This window comes from Triturus cristatus, chromosome 3_1, assembly GCF_964204655.1.
Source record: "Triturus cristatus chromosome 3_1, aTriCri1.1, whole genome shotgun sequence".
NCBI classification, from domain to species: domain Eukaryota; kingdom Metazoa; phylum Chordata; class Amphibia; order Caudata; family Salamandridae; genus Triturus; species Triturus cristatus.
In genome coordinates, this window is record NC_140583.1 from 328938085 (window position 1) to 328957733 (window position 19649).

General features: G+C 46.6%; 1 protein-coding gene across 1 annotated transcript in view; it reads left to right on the forward strand.

Annotated features, from left to right (window-relative positions):
- LOC146860199 (sodium/nucleoside cotransporter 2-like) overlaps positions 1-19649 on the forward strand; it is a 347088-nt gene that overhangs the window by 144905 nt on the left and 182534 nt on the right. The window contains exon 6 of the mRNA XM_085644040.1: positions 4345-4486. Within this exon, the coding sequence (XP_085500166.1) occupies positions 4345-4486 (142 nt within the window). The remainder of the gene's footprint in view (positions 1-4344; positions 4487-19649) is intronic.

Here is a 19649-nt window from a genome sequence, read left to right on the forward strand (position 1 = left end):
CAAGACAGAAAAGGGGATCACAAGCCCAGGTTTCTTGGAAGCAACAGATGTCATACCCACTTATAAAATCCACCCAGGATTGGGAATCCAATTTACTTGCCAGCCCAGCGACATTCCAAGATAAAAGCGTACCAATGCTAGCATCTAGCCCTTCTCGGGTGTTAGTCAATGGGAATACTTGGGCTAACATAGGGCTTTCAGTAGAATTAGTCTGCCTTTCTTGGTCATCTGTCGGATCCACTGTCGTATTGGCTGGGTATGTTATCTTGGCATTTGTATTTAGGGTTCCCAGTCTAAAACCACCTTCTTCGACCAAACCCCCCGTCTCGATGTAATTGACCAATAAGTTTGTAACAGTTGTATTACCATGAACATCACATTGCCCTTCTGGCTCGTTAGTGTTCCCTCCTAAACTGTCAGTACTGGTTTGTCAATATCCCCATCCCGGCTCCTGCCATCCTACATGAGGGTTGTAATATGTGTAAGTGGTATGATTATAACCTACAGAAGGAGGTGGTAAGGGATTGACTGGCCATGATACAGTAGGGGGAATAAGGGGTTCATTGAGTAAACTAGTCGTTACACTAGTCGGTCGGGGGTAAAAAAAGGTAAGGTCTACAATTCCGATACCTCCCTTATTTGTTCCCCATCCCTGCCTTGTTATCCATCCCGCCACCCTTGGGTCTTGGAAATTGACCACTATGCAATCCCCACCCAAGGTTTTCGATGTATATCTCATCCAATCTATTCTCCTTACCCCTATGATTAGCCCGTCGATGTCACCAGGCAGAGGACGGTTTTCCTTTAGCCAGTGCATGATCTTATTTTTGAGCATCTGGAAAGTTTCTCTCTGTCCTGGGGGTAATGGTGGGACGTTTATAAGAACTGCTACATAGGGAAAGGAGTCTGGGGTGAGATTAATTGGTGGTTTTCTGTAGGGTTGTTTTGCCACGGGCGGTGGGATAGATTTGGGAACTTGGGGGACATATTGGGGGACAGGCTTCAGCGCCTGTTGTTTGTTATTTATTTGGGACGGTACTGAAGTTTTACCTACCAACAAACCTGTGTTAGCCCTATTCCCTCCCACCGGAATATTCTGAGCTTTCTGCGTACTATTAGTTACGTTTGCGTTTGTTGGTACTATTCCCGCTTGGTGACGCACTGTAGCCTCAGCACTCGTTGCGATTGGTGGATTTTGTGTCGGGGGGATTGTGGGCTGTGTAGGGTGTATTATGGTCGACTGAGGTAAATCAGGGCCAACGTTTGCTCTCTCTGTTCTGTCTGAGGATTTTGTAATGGCTTTAACTGTAGGTTTGCTCAGTTTGGGAGGTAAAGGAGAGCTATTTCGGGGATTTCTTCCCTTATCCTGAATAACAGGGTTGTTTAGGACCTGAGAGTTTGTGCTTACTTCCACCCTATTCGCTTTAATCAGTGATTTTGTGGAATAAAAATTGTCTAAGGTAGTCTGTTCAAAATGGTTTAGCCTATCTACAAGCTTTGCAATTCTATCCTCAATGGGGGTGAGTAGTGATCTAAACAATTTTTCCAGTTCAGGGAGAACAGTTACAAGTGATTGCTCCTTATCTTTACATGGTACAGTGGAGTCGGTACAAGGATTGTCATCTCCGTCCTGGCTGTTCAAGGAGACAAGATTAGTAGGTGTAACACTTTCTGTGCTTTGAGTTTCGTTAGTAGCTACCTCTCCTGTGTTCACGAGTTTATGTAACTTCCTGAGTTTTTGAGGGGGTTTGACCACCCTTTTACATTTTCTTACAGATGCTGGTCGTTTCCGTTTGGACCCGATTTTGGGTTGGGCCAATGTAACCTGGGCGCCAGAATCAGTGAGCGGTGCTGGTAGGATTTTGCCGCCACAAGGATTATTTAGTTCTATCACAACATCCTTGTTTGGTTTTTGGGCCTGGACCTCAAAATGGTCGTTTACAACTGGCAAGTTCACTGATGACAGAGGAGTCACCAGGGTGGGGCAAGCTAGACTTGAAAACTTATCCGTTGAATTCTTAAGTATTTCGATTGACAGCCTACGCTCTGCGCGCCTCTCTGCCAAGGTCAACTCTTTGTCTATTACCAGTGAACGATTAAAGAAAAATTTATCCAGGGGGCCAATTGCCAGTGGACCAGACTCTACAAGAGGAGTTATTCGATGGCTATCTACAGAGTTTGCCGATGTAGACGTTGCCATGCCAAACACCAAACAAATCCAACCTTCCTAAGCCACCTACTGGAGGTGATACTGTATGTCACTGGTAAGGGGGGTGGCCCAGCCCGGCCTCCTTCGGCCCCGGACGGCCACAGACGGTCCCGCCCTTGTCCCGGGCTTCTCCCGCGCGCTCTCCCGCGCTGCGGGAGTACTTGTGGCTTAATAAGGAGTCTGAACACAATAGGTGGAAGGGGTAGGAGGGGTCGGGGAGAGCGGCCCAGGTGTAGCTGATCAGGGCTGGCGGGTGCTCCTGGGAAATGCAGTCCCAAGGAGCTCACGCACTCGCTCGCAGCCCCGTGCAAGCACTTCCCTCGGTGTCCCCTTCAAGGTGCTGCGGTCAACACTCCTCACGCAGCGGGACCCGCGGAGCGGGCCCCGCAAGAAGTAGGCTGGCAACAGGCGATTCCAAACGGGCAGAAACAAAAGCAGCAAGGCGTCCCACTCGCCGTCTCAGCGAGAGCAGATGATAAGGGCTCCGTGGAAGGGTAGGAGGGGTCGGAGAGAGCGGCCCAGGTGTAGCTGATCAGGGCTGGCGGGTGCTCCTGGGAAATGCAGTCCCAAGGAGCTCACGCACTCGCTCGCAGCCCCGTGCAAGTACTTCCCTCGGTGTCCCCTTCAAGGTGCTGCGGCCAACACTCCCCACGCAGCGGGACCCGCGGAGCGGGCTCCGCAAGAAGCAGGCTGGCAACAGGCGATTCCAAACGGGCAGAAACAAAAGCAGCAAGGCGTCCCACTCGCCGTCTCAGCGAGAGCAGATGATAAGGGCTCGGTGGAAGGGTAGGAGGGGTCGGGGAGAGCGGCCCAGGTGTAGCTGATCAGGGCTGGCGGGTGCTCCTGGGAAATGCAGTCCCAAGGAGCTCACGCACTCGCTCGCAGCCCCGTGCAAGTACTTCCCTCGGTGTCCCCTTCAAGGTGCTGCGGTCAACACTCCTCACGCAGCGGGACCCGCGGAGCGGGTTCCGCAAGAAGTAGGCTGGCAACAGGCGATTCCAAACGGGCAGAAACAAAAGCAGCAAGGCGTCCCACTCGCCGTCTCAGCGAGAGCAGATGATAAGGGCTCGGTGGAAGGGTAGGAGGGGTCGGGGAGAGCGGCCCAGGTGTAGCTGATCAGGGCTGGCGGGTGCTCCTGGGAAATGCAGTCTCAAGGAGCTCACGCACTCGCTCGCAGCCCCGTGCAAGTACTTCCCTCGGTGTCCCCTTCAAGGTGCTGCGGTCAACACTCCTCACGCAGCGGGACCCGCGGAGCGGGTTCCGCAAGAAGTAGGCTGGCAACAGGCGATTCCAAACGGGCAGAAACAAAAGCAGCAAGGCGTCCCTGTAAACAGCTTAGCTTAAATCATGCACTTACACTTTTACAAACTGTTCTACATTTGTATATGCTTCATACGTTGCATCCACGTTACAAGATGTCACCACACTACCCTTGTCTGGAGTACTTTTTCTTTATGGGCTGGCTAAGTAAGTATAGACCTACTTCACACTAATTATCCGAGTGCTGGTCAAATTGCACATCATCTCTACTTCTAAGTCTATGGCCGGCTAAACAGCAGAGATTAGGACTATTTTGCAGGCTGCTGGGTAAATAGGAGAGATTTTGTACTGCGGCCTTGTAAATAGACACTTCATTAGTACTCAGGCTAGAATGTCCCAATCACAGGGATTGAAACATCACAAAGAAATGCGATTTTTTTTTACTGCTAATTGGAATAGCCTCAGCATTGGCTACAACTTCAAGAATGTCACTTTTTCTTCTTATGCTACTTCCCTCTACCAAGCACATTGCTGACCAATCCTTGGGCTGGATGTTGCAGTGATCAAAGAGATAACAATGCTTCCTGAGGGTCCGCCGTTAAAAACTGAGGGGTTAGAATGATTAGTAGCTTGTAGGCAATTCGCTCTCTGGTTCATTCTGGGGGAAGAATAGCGACAAAAAAGAAAGCCCCCTCCTGACTGGTTGAGGCACTGCGACCCTACACTACTTGGATAATTCCAAGAAGTGTTTCCAGGTGGACTAGGGCAGGTTTTTTATCACTAGAGGTTTTGAGAGACCACGCCTGGAGATATATGTGTGTCTACTTTTTCCTGCGCTATGAATAACCATGATCCTGGTGTGTCTTCTTTCATAGGGTCTTTTGTCTTTTGATTCTGGGGGGACTAATCACTTGGGTGGCTTTGGACACATCCAAAAGGCCGGAGCAGCTGATATCTTTTGGAGGTGTTTGTGTCTTCGTCGTCTTCCTCTTCATTTGTTCCAAGCACCATCGCGCAGTAAGTAGAAATACACTAGTTTGGGGTATTTTCGAAAATCTAGAAATGTTTACATAATTCTAGAAATTGCAAGGTGGGGGGGTTAACAGTCGGGACAGCATCAACAGGTGAAAGTGTTTACAACATTAACCAATCACACGCAGACTGCCCTTGGACATAAGGAATCAAGAGACAGACCTTCAAGTCACTTAAAACCTTTATTGCCTTGCCCCTCATTTTGGGGAACGATTACTTGACATTCTTACAAACTGGCAGCAGGAGCTCAATTCACCCACAGCCCACTCCAAGGTCATCCCTGCACATCTCAAAATACTGGCTGAGCTCCGTCTACCAGCAGCTGGATCAGCCCAGAAGGTCAGCGGGCACACAGTGGACATTTCACAGGCAAACCAATAATGCTGCTTGTAACAGGTACTCAGATGCATCACTAGCCAAGTGCACCAGTGTTTCACCATGACACAATCATTGGCAGAAAGGCAACGGGTGGTAAGGGCATTCCAATGTCCTCAGATATTATGTGCTTTAAATTGTATCTAGAACTTCAGCCATCTCCCTCAGAGCACATCACATCCACAATAGACATTAGTGACACTCCATCAACATGCAAGTTGTCTGCATTGCCTGGGGCAGGCTGTTACACTCGTGTATACTGCCTTTCCAAGTTTGACACAAGAACTCAATTTTTCAGCAGTCACCACGAGCATGTAATTTGATTGTTAGGGATTTAGGTGACGTGTGGCCACACACACTGGGATTAGAGATTTGCGTAGGGAACAGCCTTACAAACATAGCGACTTAAAACTACACCACATCACCCTGCACTAGACATATTGAATGCATGCATATGTACTACAATCTGTAGGGTTTCTTGTTATACCAAATATTACATTTCATTTGCAGGTGATGCCACATATGCTTCTCTTCGCCTCCTTCTGGCATTCAAACACACAGAGCCTCAATAAAGGTGTAGTAGGGTACACATATGTGTGCAAGCCATCATTGCATGTGGTTCTGGCACAGAGTACTGAGGATTATCCAGCATGCCACAGCAATAGTGTGCAAGGTCTTTGTAACATATCAGTGTAGAGGTACACAAAAAGGCGTGTAATACTCTCATAAATATTAGTGTGGCATACCCATTGGTACCCATTCTGTCAATCTCCTTCAAATGGGGATTGTATACAAATGGAGTGCATTGAGATAACTTTAACCATTATAAAAAAAACTGAGAACTAAAGTGTGTTTACACTGTCATAATCTCACATTATTTCCGGTATTTATTTCTAAGATTATGCCAGGTTGCGTGACTGAGATCTCATTCAGGTAAAATTCCTATAACAGGAACACTTGCACATCGTGAACAACCCACACTTCAACAGCTGTTGATACCACCAGGTGCGATTTTGCATATATATTTTTGGGTGCGCTTTCACCCCCAAAATGAATGTGAGGACATGTTTCATGCTAAAAAGTCGTGGAAAATGCTGTGTTGGCTATTCACATAAATTAAAGCAATTTTCAGGAATTTTAGGTAATTTTCAAAAACGAAATTTCGAGAATTTCACAGAGGCCTAATTATAAACTTTATCAGGTAGTCGAGTTGTGTGTGATTGAGAAGTGTCACATGTGTAAGGCAAAATTTTAATTAGGCCTGCATGGAAGGTGACGTGGTTCATGAGCCACCTTTTAATCACATTTGGGCTAAAATGTTACCAGTGACATTTCATTTGGATGGCCGATCCAGCCAATAGACGTACTTGTCCATTGATCAGCCTTCTAAATGAAGTGTCCCTGGTGACATTTTAGCCAAATTGGGATTTTTTAACTGGCTGGCTAACTGGTGGATGTCTGAAGCTTAGTAAATCCCTGCAGCTGTCGTGCACCCCTGCCCGGGCAGGCTAGGTGTCTCTCTCCTGTACCTGAAACCCTGGCCTGGGGAACTGGGCCTCCCAAGCAAAAGCCATGGCTTAAAGCACCTCTGACTGGTGATTACTGGAACTGTTCTGTGCAGAGGAGCCCCAGACTCATACCTGTTCTGACGCCAACTTGACCCAGCTACGAAAGATGGATCTGTGTTGTAATCTCGTGCATGTGTTCCATGTTGGAACACATACTCATCTTTGAGTGTTCTGGTATCCATGGGGATGTTATTGCGGGCAGTTGAAGGGGCGAACACAGAGGGGAAACAACCATTTGTTTGTTGGTGGTGCTGTACACATTAAACCTCATTTTTGTGTATACAAAGTGGTTTCCAGCCTATTTAACACTGGCGACGATATCAAGAAAAGGTGTCTGGAATTTATGGGGCCTTTCATGATTTCTTCTATTCAAAAGAATGTTGTTACGATGGAAAATGGGTGCAAGTGGAGTATGTCAAGGCTTGTGAAATACACTGGGCCAGATCCTTCTTTGGGTTCTAATCCTTGTGGTATTTCACATTCTGATCAGTCCAGTTCTCTTTCTTTCCTGAGTTCTCATAATTTTCCTAGTACCACAACTCCTCCAGTTGCTGAGCAGGTACAACCCAGGAGTTTACCTCAAAGACAGCGTCGCACCCCTGCAAGGTTTAATGATGTCTGTTTAAGTACTTTTTAATTTATTGTAATGTTATTTCTTTTGCCTGTATTGCTGTTGTTATGTATTTCCTGCATTATTGTGTAAAGGGGATGTGTTGTAATCTCGTGCATGTGTTCCATGTTGGAACACATACTCATCTTTGAGTGTTCTGGTATCCATGGGGATGTTATTGCGGGCAGTTGAAGGGGCAAACACGGAGGGGAAACAACCATTTGTTTGTTGGTGGTGCTGTACACATTAAACCTCATTTTTGTGTATACAAAGTGGTTTCCAGCCTATTTAACAATCTGCCCAGAGCTTCTTATGTTGGCACAGCAAGAAAGCTCTTCCAGTGTCTGCTGTACCCAGTCCTAGGCACTGTGTGACATGGTAGGCTTCAGAATGGAGCCCAGGCCTGGGGGCTTGCCCCCAGGGCCAGCCAGAGCTCTAACTTGGGCTCATTCAGAGCTTCTCATCACAGCAAAGCAGCCTTACCGCGCCAGAGCCACCCCTGGGCCAACCTGAGCTTCTACCCGGGGCCCAACCAGAGCAAAAAAGCAGGGGAGCCCTCCCCGGGTCCGTGGTATCCTCTTCTGGACACTTTGCAACAGAGCAGGTCAGAGAATGCAGCCCAGGCCTCGGGTATTGCACCCCGCAGCCATCTGGAGCTCTGATCCAGGGCCCACTTAAAACTTCCTATTTGCACCCATGGGCTAGATGGGGTTATGACCAGGCAGTTTGCAACACGGTAGGCTGGAGAATGAAGCCCAGTACTGGGGGCTTGCACCCCTGGGCCAGACAGAGCTCTCATAGGAGGTAATGGAGAGTCGCATGCTCATAATCTTATCATTCAACCTCACACACACCAACATGAGACTGAGAGTGACGGCACTGTACTTGGAGAGTTACAGAGCAATCACCAGCCTACCTTACCTTCACATAGGGTAGAAGATGCCAGAGGAGTTACACGGATGCAGAGTTGCATTTCTCTTTTCAACTCAGCACACATGTCCGGTGGCTGTAGAAGAAGCATCAACCCACAGTGACCTGGCTCCCAACTTCAAATAATGATAAAAGGTTTCCTGAGTCATGAATAGCAGTGAATGCTGTCTTTAGAAACGTGCTGATGCATTTCAAGCACAGAAAACCTGAAATCACATTGGAAAACGCATCCCGTATGTTATTAAAGTGTGGCAATAGAAATAGGACTAAGGTTCGATTAGCCTCGTGGACCAGGGCCGGATTTAACACTGGTGGCGCCCTGTGCGACAATGTTTGTTGGCACCCCCCCTCAATGACCACATCTGCCACGGATTCCCTCACTAGCACCCTTTAACAGTGCCCCTCAAGTCTCCATAACCACTGTCTCTCAGATTTATTTAGTTTTATAGCACCACTGTAAGGTGTCACAGAACTTTACATCACACACATATTGCACAGAGTGGAGACAATCATATATGTGTAAATCAGTGTAAAGGAAATGTTACATCAGGCTGGACTACAAGGTGTAGTGTAGGAGTGACATTTCATCAATACTGGTAGGCAATATAGTTTAAGAGTCCTTATTCTGGAAAAGCACAAATTCAGAATTTAAAACATAAATCCATTGTTAGGGTTTCTCTTTATTAATAAGAATTGTTTTCTACCCAAATGAACCCTTTTGGCAAGATTAGGATAATGGAAGACTGAGCAAAAAAAACATATAGCTCTAGCATATACCTTTCAGTTTGCATGCTCTTCTTTGATGACAGTTAATAGCTCAATGTTCTATCATAGGAAGTTGACTTATAAACGCCAAGTAACAAAATAAGCTCTCTTACAGAGGCAGTAACCCACTGCCCTATTTACATTATATGCAATTTGGTATCTGCATGGTACACGTTCTTAGCAGAAGGCGTTTTAACCCTCTGAGCTACCTTAGGATAAGTCAAAACTTCCACTAGACAAACCTCCAGTCTCTTTCCAGGAAGACAATTAATCACTGGAGTTATCTTGACATTTTAATTGAGCCCTGAAAATTGCTGGAGGCCAGGAAAGCAGCAGCAGGTGCTTTTAAAATGATAATAAACTTTCGAAAATGACGTCCCCACCCCAAGTCAGCGCCCGGTGCGGTGGCACCGACCGCACCGCCCTAGAGCAGGCCCTGTTGTGGACTCGGCAGTAATGTGTTAGTGGCTAAGAGAAAACTTGCCATGCTGAAGCATTGTCTTGCAGTAAAGGGAAAAAGTTTTTTAAATTATCAACTATAACTGATGGAAATAGTGTAGACCATAATAATGCTTTGGACATAGAAAAGGGGTTGGATAATGAATAAGAACTCGGCATTAAAGAATCAAAGGGGAATTTGGCAGGAAAATAATCATTCTGGTGGAACACCATACTGTTTTTTCAGAGCTCAAATGCCTGTAGAATCAATAGACAAGTTTGTCGCAGTGTTGCGGACATTAGCAGTTAGTTGTAAGTACAAAGATACTTATGAAGAGATCTTAAGAGATAAGTTAATTAATAAAACATTCATCTCAGTGCCATCTCCTCTGCTAAGGCAGAGGAGCGTCACCCCACTGCTTCCTAGCAGGAAACATTAAATGAAAATAACTAGTGTTATTATCATTTTAAGTTTGCTTGTGCTGCAGGCCCTTTCTGGGCGGGGTGGGCTGCTCCGAGGACAGAGGGGCTGGGATGGAGTGGTTTGCCCACTCCTAAGTGCGCAATGACTGTTTGGTAAATTCTCTCGGGCCGCCCAAATCAGTCATGCACATTTTCCCCCTTATCCATGCAGGCTGCATTGCAGCCTGCATGGAGAACATGCCGAGGCCCCCATTCCCTGGCTGGGCGTCGATTCACATCGCTCATTCCAATAACAACTCTGCATTGCAGTGTTGTGATTGGCTATCGGGAGCCTGGTACTTCCTGCTGGTTCCTGGATCCTGCTGGAGCTGGAAGAGGATGGAGGAGAGGCGGTGGCCGGCACCTCCCCGTCCCCGCCGCACCACCCAAGTCTGGTAGCAACCACTACTGGTTAATCTGGGAATCTAAGAGAAATTGCTGGGTCTAAAGGCGCCCTCCTTGGACGAGGCTATTAGCAGTTTGGCCAAATGCACGAAGAATAAGTTCTGTTATGTTAAAGAATTAGGCCAGAGAAGAAGTATGAAAAGCTGTTCTGAAAGCTGGAGTTTGGGAAGTTGATGAAGTAAATAGGCTATTGAGTGGCAAAACAAAAGGAGGCAACAAAGGTAAAGGTGTGACTGGTTTGAAAGATTCCACATTGCCATAGATGTGGTAGAGTCAAACATGTAGCGACTTTGGGCACATGTCCTGCTGCTAAAATAAGATTTTACAAATGCAATTAAATTCGACATTTCTCTAGGGTAGTGCTTCTCAAAGTGTGGGCCGTGACCTGATCTGATTTTTGGTGGCTCGCCCAGAGTCTAAGCAATAAATGAAGATGCCTTTAAATTCTGTATTCATCTCGTCACAATTGCTGCGCTTCAAAGACAGAGGGAAGGCTATATTTTCTGCTGCTTCATTTTTTAATATGGGGACTGGTGTTTACAAACTCCTCTCACTTTGCAGTCAGAGAAAAAAAAAGTAAAGTGAATTATATGACGAGCCTGGGAGGTGGCTTGACCACCTACCAAGATGGCCTTGTGATACTGAAGGTCCAGTGGCTCAACTTGGTGGAAAACACAGTAATGGGCCTGTAACTGTATCCAGCATGATCCACCTTTAGCTGTGTGCATTGTGACACTGATACTGTGCATGTCACAGGTGGAGTGGAGAGGAGGGATAAAAACAACAAGGCGCGGTGAGTTGATGGGCTACCAATCCTAACTTCAGAAGACTTGTGGTGACAGGGACCGCAGGTTCAAGGTTGCTGCTTCTTCCCTCTGTCCTCCCATATCTGTGTGGTGCCCCAGGCCATCTACCTCATGGCTTCCTCCTGGGTCCCAAATCCACCAAGGGTTCCATGCCACTGCTTGTCTATAGATCGCCATGCCCAACTGGTGGACCCTCCAGATCGCAGGCAGGCCTCCATTACCAGGGGCTCCATAATTTCTCTGGCATCTGAGACCTTGCAGGGTCAGGTGCTGCACTAACCCTCACCCCTACGGTTGTGCAGCTGCCGCCCAATGGGGCCATAGACCATCCATGTGCTTTCCTCCGGTGCTGTCCAGTTGTCCTCCTGCCCACTCCCATACTGAAAAGCGTGGTGCCGGAGGACCACGCGCTGAAGTCGAGTCCCTGGTTCGCATTACAGCTGAGGTGGCGGGCCTTCGAGGCCTGTCATCGTCTGGCCGCTGCCTCCCGTGGGGACCCCCTTGATGTGGGCCTGCTGCTGATACTTGTTCTGCCCCTCTATTGCCTGTGACACGGTGCAGCCTTCTTCCATCTCTTGATCATCACAGTGGGTGGCTCGGCACCCCCATAGAGGCCCTTAATCATCACCCTGGATGCCTCTTCTCCCTCCTGAGGTACAGCAGAAGAGCCCCTCCTGTCTCAACATTGCTGCAGGTCCCACATGGCTGGGGATCGGTTGCCTCCTCCTGGGTCACCCCCCTTGCCCTAGTGTAGGATGTTTGGTGGGTGCACCAGTGCTGTGTGACCATTGCATGGCCAGCTCTTATTGTCTCGCTTCCTCCACCCGTCTAATTCCCGTGGTACGTTGCGGTCTAGTCGAACTCTGCTGCGGACATAGTGCTGGCGTGCACCACCTTTTGGCCCTTATCTTGAGCCCACACCTCCTGGTAATCTGTGGGCAGTCTTTTGCACGACCTTCACCAATTTGTAGGTTTCTTCCCTGTGGGGCACAGCACGCTGGTCCTGGGGGCATCATTGGAAGGCTCCTGCTAAAATTACTCTGTTACCCACAGTGGATCTGCTTACTACTCCCAACTCTGGACTCTTCTACCTGCATGCATTCCAGGGGGCCCACACTACTGTTCCACAATCCAGACTTGAGGTGCAGGTGTGTCCACCTCACACTGCGATTCTAGGCCCCACCATCCTGCAACAGTTATGGTTCAAGGCGATCCTAAACAGCAGAAGCAATCTGATATCCAGGAGCCCGCCCCCTTTATGGAACAGGGCACTGCATGAGGCTTGGACCCCAAACATCTAGCTGGAACAGACACCATCATGGCGGAGATGAGATGATGGCAGATTCGATGCCCTTGCTGGTCGCATTGACACCCTGAGCAAACTCCTTGACACGCCCACCAATTGGTTGGACGCAGCAAAGGAGAGGGTTTCTGGCCTTGAGGATGGGGTGCCTCAAACTGCTATATGCCTAGAGAAACTAGAGAAGCTGCTAAAAGCTGTGGCCATGAAGAACAAAGATCTGGAAGCCAGGGGGTGCGGCAATAACCTATGCATCCTGGGTGTTGCGGAAACCACAGAAACCGGGCAAATGGATCTCCTTGTGTAAAGACAACTGACGAACATAATGATCAGACAACACTTTACATATACCTTTGTGGTGAAATGGGCACATCATTTCCTGGGGCAATGTCCCAAATCTGGACTTCCTCTCAGACCAATAATCACCAGACTGCTCAATTTTTGCAATCATGATGTGGCCGTTAGGCCGACACACAAATCTGGCCCTTTGCACTGGCAGGGTGCTGAAATTTCCTTATTTCCTGACTTCACCCTAGTTGTGCAGGATGCTCGTCGCAAAGTCAATGATGTAAATATCTCTCTTCGAAACCTGGGCCTCCGATACGGCATACTGTATCTTGCGCATCTCATGGTGGATGTTGATGGGAGGCCTTGATTCTTAGATACACCGGTAGCTGCACAAGACTTTTGCAGACAGTACTTCAGAGATCTCATGCCGGCGAGAAGCTCCACTCCAGAAAGATCTCCGCCAGACACCCATTCCAATGCCAGTGTGGACCTCTTCACCTCAGGATGAAGTGGGCACTACTGCTACTAAATTGACATGCTTTCACATTCTAACTGACTGTGACCCGCTTGATCCACCCTGCACAGCACTACAGAACATATCCTGTTTCCATTGCTTATCTCCATAACGGATCCATTTTGCAACCTGTTCAATTTTTGATCTCAAAATACCCCAAGCCACCGACATGGCATTGCCAGCCCCACCCAGTGGTACACACAGTAATGTTCACTGTTTTTTAGGTCTCGCCTACGCAGCACGCATGCGCTGCTTAGGAAAGAGACCTTTAGAAATCGCTCCAGCTTGCAGCCAAACACGTGCACGCGTTCCATTGCCTTCAATGGCAACGCGTGCACATGAGGCGATCTACTTGCGGGAGCGAGCGCCGCCATATGGTAGCAATTATCGCTCCCGCAAGTAAATCGCACAGGCCCCCTCATCCCGCCTGCTTCTAGCGCGCGTGCTCATATACACAACTCCAGGGCTTGTTTTTTAATTTTTTACTTTAAGCGCGAGGCGCGCGTGCGGCCAATGCTTGTTGCTTCTCGGCTCGATCCGAGGCTGTATTCCTCGTCTATGTAATTTACGTACTATACACTACAACATCCCTCCACTCCCCATGGTTAATCAAACTTTAGTCGAAATATCACGTAACGAACACATAAAAACAAAGGTATGTGGCCAAACAAGGTTAAGACTTAACGATCAAACACACCCCTTCCACCTCCGTCAAAGCATCGAGCAGCACTCACCATGTGCCTTTATCTATTTACTTATTGACAGCGTCTATATGCTTATTTTTCTTGCCTTGCCTCATAAGCAGCACGGCCCAACTTTTCAACACAGCATCAAGCAGCATTTGCTGTGCACCTTTATTTATTTATTAACGGCGCCTGTATGATTTTTTTTTCCTGACTTGCCTGTAAAGCACACCCTCCAACCTCCGAAACAGCATTGTGCAGCGCTCGCAGTCCACCTTTAGTTATTTATAAACAACATCCGTATTCTTTTTTTCTTACCTTGCCTCAAAATTAGATCCCTCCCACCTACCACACAGTATCGAGCAGCGCTCACAGTGCACCTTTATTTATTCATTGACTGCGCAGATATGTCTTTTCAGTTTTTGCCTTGCCTCAAAAGCACACCCCTCCCACCTCCGACACAGCATGGTCGGGCAAAGCGCCGCTTTCACTTTTATTCGTCTGCTTGCAGTGTTATTTGTGGTATTTCCTCCAAAGCAGACCACCCCCACCTACCGACTCATCATGGTGTGGAAATATGGATTTTTCTGGTCAGTTATGTCCCCTATCTTGGACCCCAACGGTTCTATGTGCATGTTACAAGTACATGTATGTTCCCTCCAGTTCCAGTTATGAAGACGCAAATACATGTGCGTCCACCGTTAACATGTCCTCTGTTGATCCGCCATGAATGGGCCGGATATTCCATTCCTAAGTACGAAAGGCCACCGCCTTTATATGGTTCACTTATGCCATTTTACAGTCCAGGCAAGTAGGCCCTGATTCTGTCATCAAGCTTTTCTTGCTTTCTGTCTCTGAAAGCTCCAGTCCGAGCCTGCATCTGTGACCATGAACTTTGTCTCATTCTTTGCGCGGCTCACGAAGCCTGACATCAGCCTATTCTCTGCCAAGAACTGTATTTCACCTTCAAGTTATCTGCTTCGCCCCTCAGCCGATGCATTCCTGTCTAGTAGTTTAAATAAACATTCTTCCAGCTACCGAGCAATGGCTCGGCTTCTCTGTCTTTATGCAAGTAATTCATAGTCCTGTTACCATGGAATATTCCTACCCCCTCGCATTTAGTGTAGACACTTAGACGCTTGTACACGCACGCACGGTCAGTATAGAATAGATTCTGTCCGAGAGTCCTTCTTTTGTGGATAACATAGTTCTTTAAACATAGGATGTTAGATATGATTTGGGATTAGGTTGACTTGACCCCCCAGACTTCTTGTCTCCACATGTAGAGCTAAATGTCAAGTCCCCCTCACCCCCTAGTTGCACGCCAATCACACGTCATGCTGCTGCGCGCGCATCTATGCCAAGTATTATCTTATAGATCCACCTATATATGACATCATAACCAATTATGTTCCTTTTTACTCCTTATTACACCCATTTTCGGTTACGCATATGAATCGTCATTTTCCTTATCAATTGTTACGCCTACCGCATCTATTTCATTGTAATGTATGTACTATAAAAGTCATTTCTTGTCAATAAAGTATGTACTTCACTTCCTGAACCTTCGTGGTGACGGAACTTGGAGCAACCGATTATAATCGATCATTGGAATAAAGCCCATTCCGAACCTCTAATACCACGGATTCTGCCTCTTATTTACTGAGCTATTTTATTATGTTTCTGTATCAAATTAAGTCCCGGTAATTAAATTATTTACCACAGGAATGGCGCCCGAACAGGGACACTTTCTCATCTCACGCGCCGGTGGTGCGTTGCAGGCCCGGTCCAGGATTTCCTGTATCTCCCTCCGGTCAAGCGGGGGCGACTGAGGCTGCGATCAACACCCAGACGAGGCGGTGAGAAGTGCGAAGTATCCCGACCAGAGCCTAGCTGAGAGAGCAAGATCCGAGGTATACAGAGGCCCACCAGTTTCCGAAGTCCCAAGTCGAGTCCAGTCTCCGTAGTGTTCGAGTCGAGTCCAGTCCGGTTCAAGTTCAGTCCAGTTTCCGAGGCCTTCCGTTTCCGAGCTACCCGGTGAGTACCATTACTGGGGAGGCTTTCTGACGTGCACATAGTTTGTGCCGGTCAAGACGGGTTTGGGTACACAAATCCGGTCTGCACTGTTTCAGCAGTGTATCTGTACTGTTTAGCAGTATATCAAGTATATAATTCAGTTAATGTCGAGTATTATGTTTAGTGATTTAAGTTCTCCTTAGATCGTCATCATTGTTCATTGTTCAGGTAAATGTTAAATGTTAAATGTTTTAAGTACGTTCTGCATATTGTGGTATGAATGACTGTTCATTATCGTGGTTACTGTATTAAGTTTTGTTTTAAATCAAGTATCAGATTAGTTCTCAATATGCCGCTCTTTTCGAAACTAAGACAGATCACAACAAGAAAAGGGGTACTCGAAGAAGCCGTTCCTATTCCTCCTAGGGACACTCCAGGGTACTTCATGTATCATAAACATGGCTTAGATGCTATATTATTTCTTGATTTATGGGTAGACTACACCAAGGAATTACCAGAAAGTCAGAGGTGGCCCGCAGCGGGGACCTGGGATGCAGAGTGCATCATGAAAGTCGAGGAAGAGTTATGGAAAAAGAAAGCTAGACAATCACAGAAAGACGCCATTGAATTATGGCGTAAAGAATCACATAGACGAACAGAAAAAGCACGTAGACAGGAAGAGAAGAATAAAGAGAGTTCAAATAAAGTTCGAGAAAATCTATTAATTGAGGAAGGTATCCGAGTGAAATCAGAACAAGTAGACAGACAAAGAAATGCCCTTATGAATGGTATGTATCCCCTTCTGGCCGAAGGATTACCTAAGGCTACTCCAGAGATACCGAAAGACTTGCCAACCCCATTATTTCCAATAAAGGTACATCCTAAGGGGCATCCTAGAACCGCAGAAGATGTCTTTCTCTCCTCATATTTAGACGACGCAGCTCCCGAATATGCTAATTCCGCCCCACATAGACCGCATACCAGGGAGGTTCAACGCCAAGATCCAGTACCCGTATCCCTACAGCAACAGATCGTGTCACAAGTTCCGGCAAGCACATCTGTTTCTACATCTGTTCCCACAGCTGCTTCTATAGCTGTGTCCACACCTATAGTTGCTGTGTCACGTTCAACGAATCCTTTCACACCCGACACCCCAGATGGGGCTGCGGGAGGTGCTAGCAACATTTTTTCTACGCCACCCAGAATAAATAAACTTACGTTTCAAGAGTCAGCACATTCACGTACCCCCAAACTCATAAATGCCCGTACGCTTAAGGAACTTCTTGTAGATTGTAGATATGACCCTGTGCCCGGCAAAGAGGACGAAATGACCCTGGCATCATTACGTATCAGACGAGCCGCGGTGTATCTAGGGAAGTTACCAGGAATGACTGCGCATCTAGATAATATATATCATTTTGTTCAAACAGGGCGAGATTCTGAATGTATTAACAGAGCTATGGAATATCAGAAAGTGGAGATACAGGGGGAACTGTTACGTTTCCTCATAAATTGTGTGATCAGAAATCAAGACCGACCAGGGGTAGACCCGGAAGCAATGCAAGTTCTTACCAGATGGAGTCAGAATATATCAGATGGAAGACATGATAAGCAGAATTGTATAATAGCCATGTGCCGAAAAATCCGAAAAGAAATAGAACGCCTACACGAAGAAAGATTAGCGGTAGACCAGTTCGATCAAAGCGAGGAAGAAGGATCAGGACTGCCCACAGGACAGTCAGACACTATAGCCTATGTAGGTAGAGGAAGATCTTGTAATAGTAATAGATGTCTTATTGACCCGATACGTCCGATATGTACAGACAATAACATGAGTTTCCCAACACCCATAGTCCATATAAGGTCTAACGAGCATTCGTTCCAAGCAGCTGACAAATTACTCCGAGAACGAAGGGGTTATCATTTTCTCGATTCTATGGATGAACAAGAATTAGCCAGGTCAGCTGTCCATTGGGTTGACAGTCCCGGAAAATACAGTGATGATACAGTAGCACGCACATTTTTGAATCTCACCCCAGATGAACAGCGTTTAGCTGGGATTTATATGATTCAACAACTCCTTATACTGTATCAGAGTCAGCATTCGGACCCTGGTCCCTTACCTGATATATTGACTGAATTACTCATGAATAGATGGAGAGGTTCAGGTACTAAATTAATTAAAGAAATTCTAGAATCAAGAAAGCAGTATATTCTTTTTGTATGTTCAGACCGTGTCTCATTGCCCATCAAGGAAAGAACCACGTATTACATGGACAGACAGAATCCCTTACGAGAAGTGCACCCAATAAAGGGCGAGGACAATGAGTTTAAACGCGTATTTGTATACACGCCCCTATCAAAAATAGAATTGTTAGAAATGAAGAAAGTGGTACCCAGTCATGATAAAGATCCAGCGGGTTTTCACCGAGAAATTAAAGACATGTTACTCATGGGAGAGTATACCTATCCCGACATTATGACAATATTAAAGGTATTAATGCCTGCTGGCATTTATGAGAAACTCAGGGAAAAAGAGTGGGAGGTAGGAGACCAAAAGATAGAATGGTCAGTATTAGAAACAGAAGAAAAGGCCCGAACTGCAGGAGCAGGACTTGGGGATAAAACTAAAGCACTACCAGGTTTATTAGTACAGGTACTGCCACGTTTATTAACTACGAAAAAGGAAGATTGGGGTACAATTTCAGCCTGTAAACAGAAGCAAGATGAAGACACTAGTGATTACTATGCCCGATTTGAAAAATGTTTTGGTATAAATAGTGGCATAAAAGCAAGTAGCGAATCATACCCACATCTGTTTGTAACAAAATTAGTAGAAAATGCCCTGCCCCAAGTAAAGAATAGAGTATTAAAATTCGAGAGTACCTGGCAAGGTAACACTCCATCACAAATGTTACAAATGTTACAGTACCATCACAATAGAATTAGAGAGGAACAAGAACATGAGCACAGACGCATGAAAGACACAAAAATGAAAATGCTAGTTTCTCAGACAGTTCCAGCTGAAGGACATAAAAAGGGTATGACACATTCCGGTGATTCAGCAGGACCTGTAAAAGGGACATGCAATTATTGTAAAAAGCCAGGTCATTACGTACACGATTGTCCAGTTTTGAAACATAATATCGCCATAGGTAATACAAAAGAAAGACCACGGCCACCTAGACAGGATCAGAATGAACAAGGAGCTCCGCAGCACGCACAGTCCATGCCAGCTCCACCACAGTCTGTACAGTTTGTGCCAGCTGCACCAGCGCTGCCCGTTGCTGCCACACAAACCACGACACGACAACTGTACCAGACCGCACAGTACGACTATCCTGATTACCAACGATACGCATGAACCAGCCTAGAGAGGGAAGTTGATTTACCCCTTATCGAGATCCCTGTAGATCAAGAAGGACCTTATGTACATAGTGAATTGTTAGGCCAAGACAGAAAATTTTTACTCGATACAGGGGCAAGTCGAACGACCATAAAACGTAGTGAAGTTCCAGGGGCACCCCTCTCAGGCTCTCAGAATATTTCCCTTGGTTTTTCAGGAAAACCTATTGTTAATGAAGTGTCACAACCTCTTCCACTTACGATAGGACCTTTGACCCGAACTACCGATTTATTGCTTACTAAATCATGTCCAGAAAATCTGTTAGGAATAAAAACACTGAAAGCTCTAGGAGCCATAATATGTTGTTCTCCGGAAGGAGTAAGATTGTTTTTACGTGATTTTAAAGGTCACTATGTATCTAGAGACATGGATCCCCGACTGCAGACTTTACCTACACATCTATGGGCACAAGGCCCTACTGATGTTGGTTGCATGAATATTACACCATATCGAGTCACATTAAAGGCAGGAGTGGTACTACCACGAATGCGACAATACAAGTTACCACCAGATGCTGTAGTGGCTTTGCTGCAAATCATTGACGAGCTCATTGCCCAAGGAGTGGTTGTGGAAACAGACTCC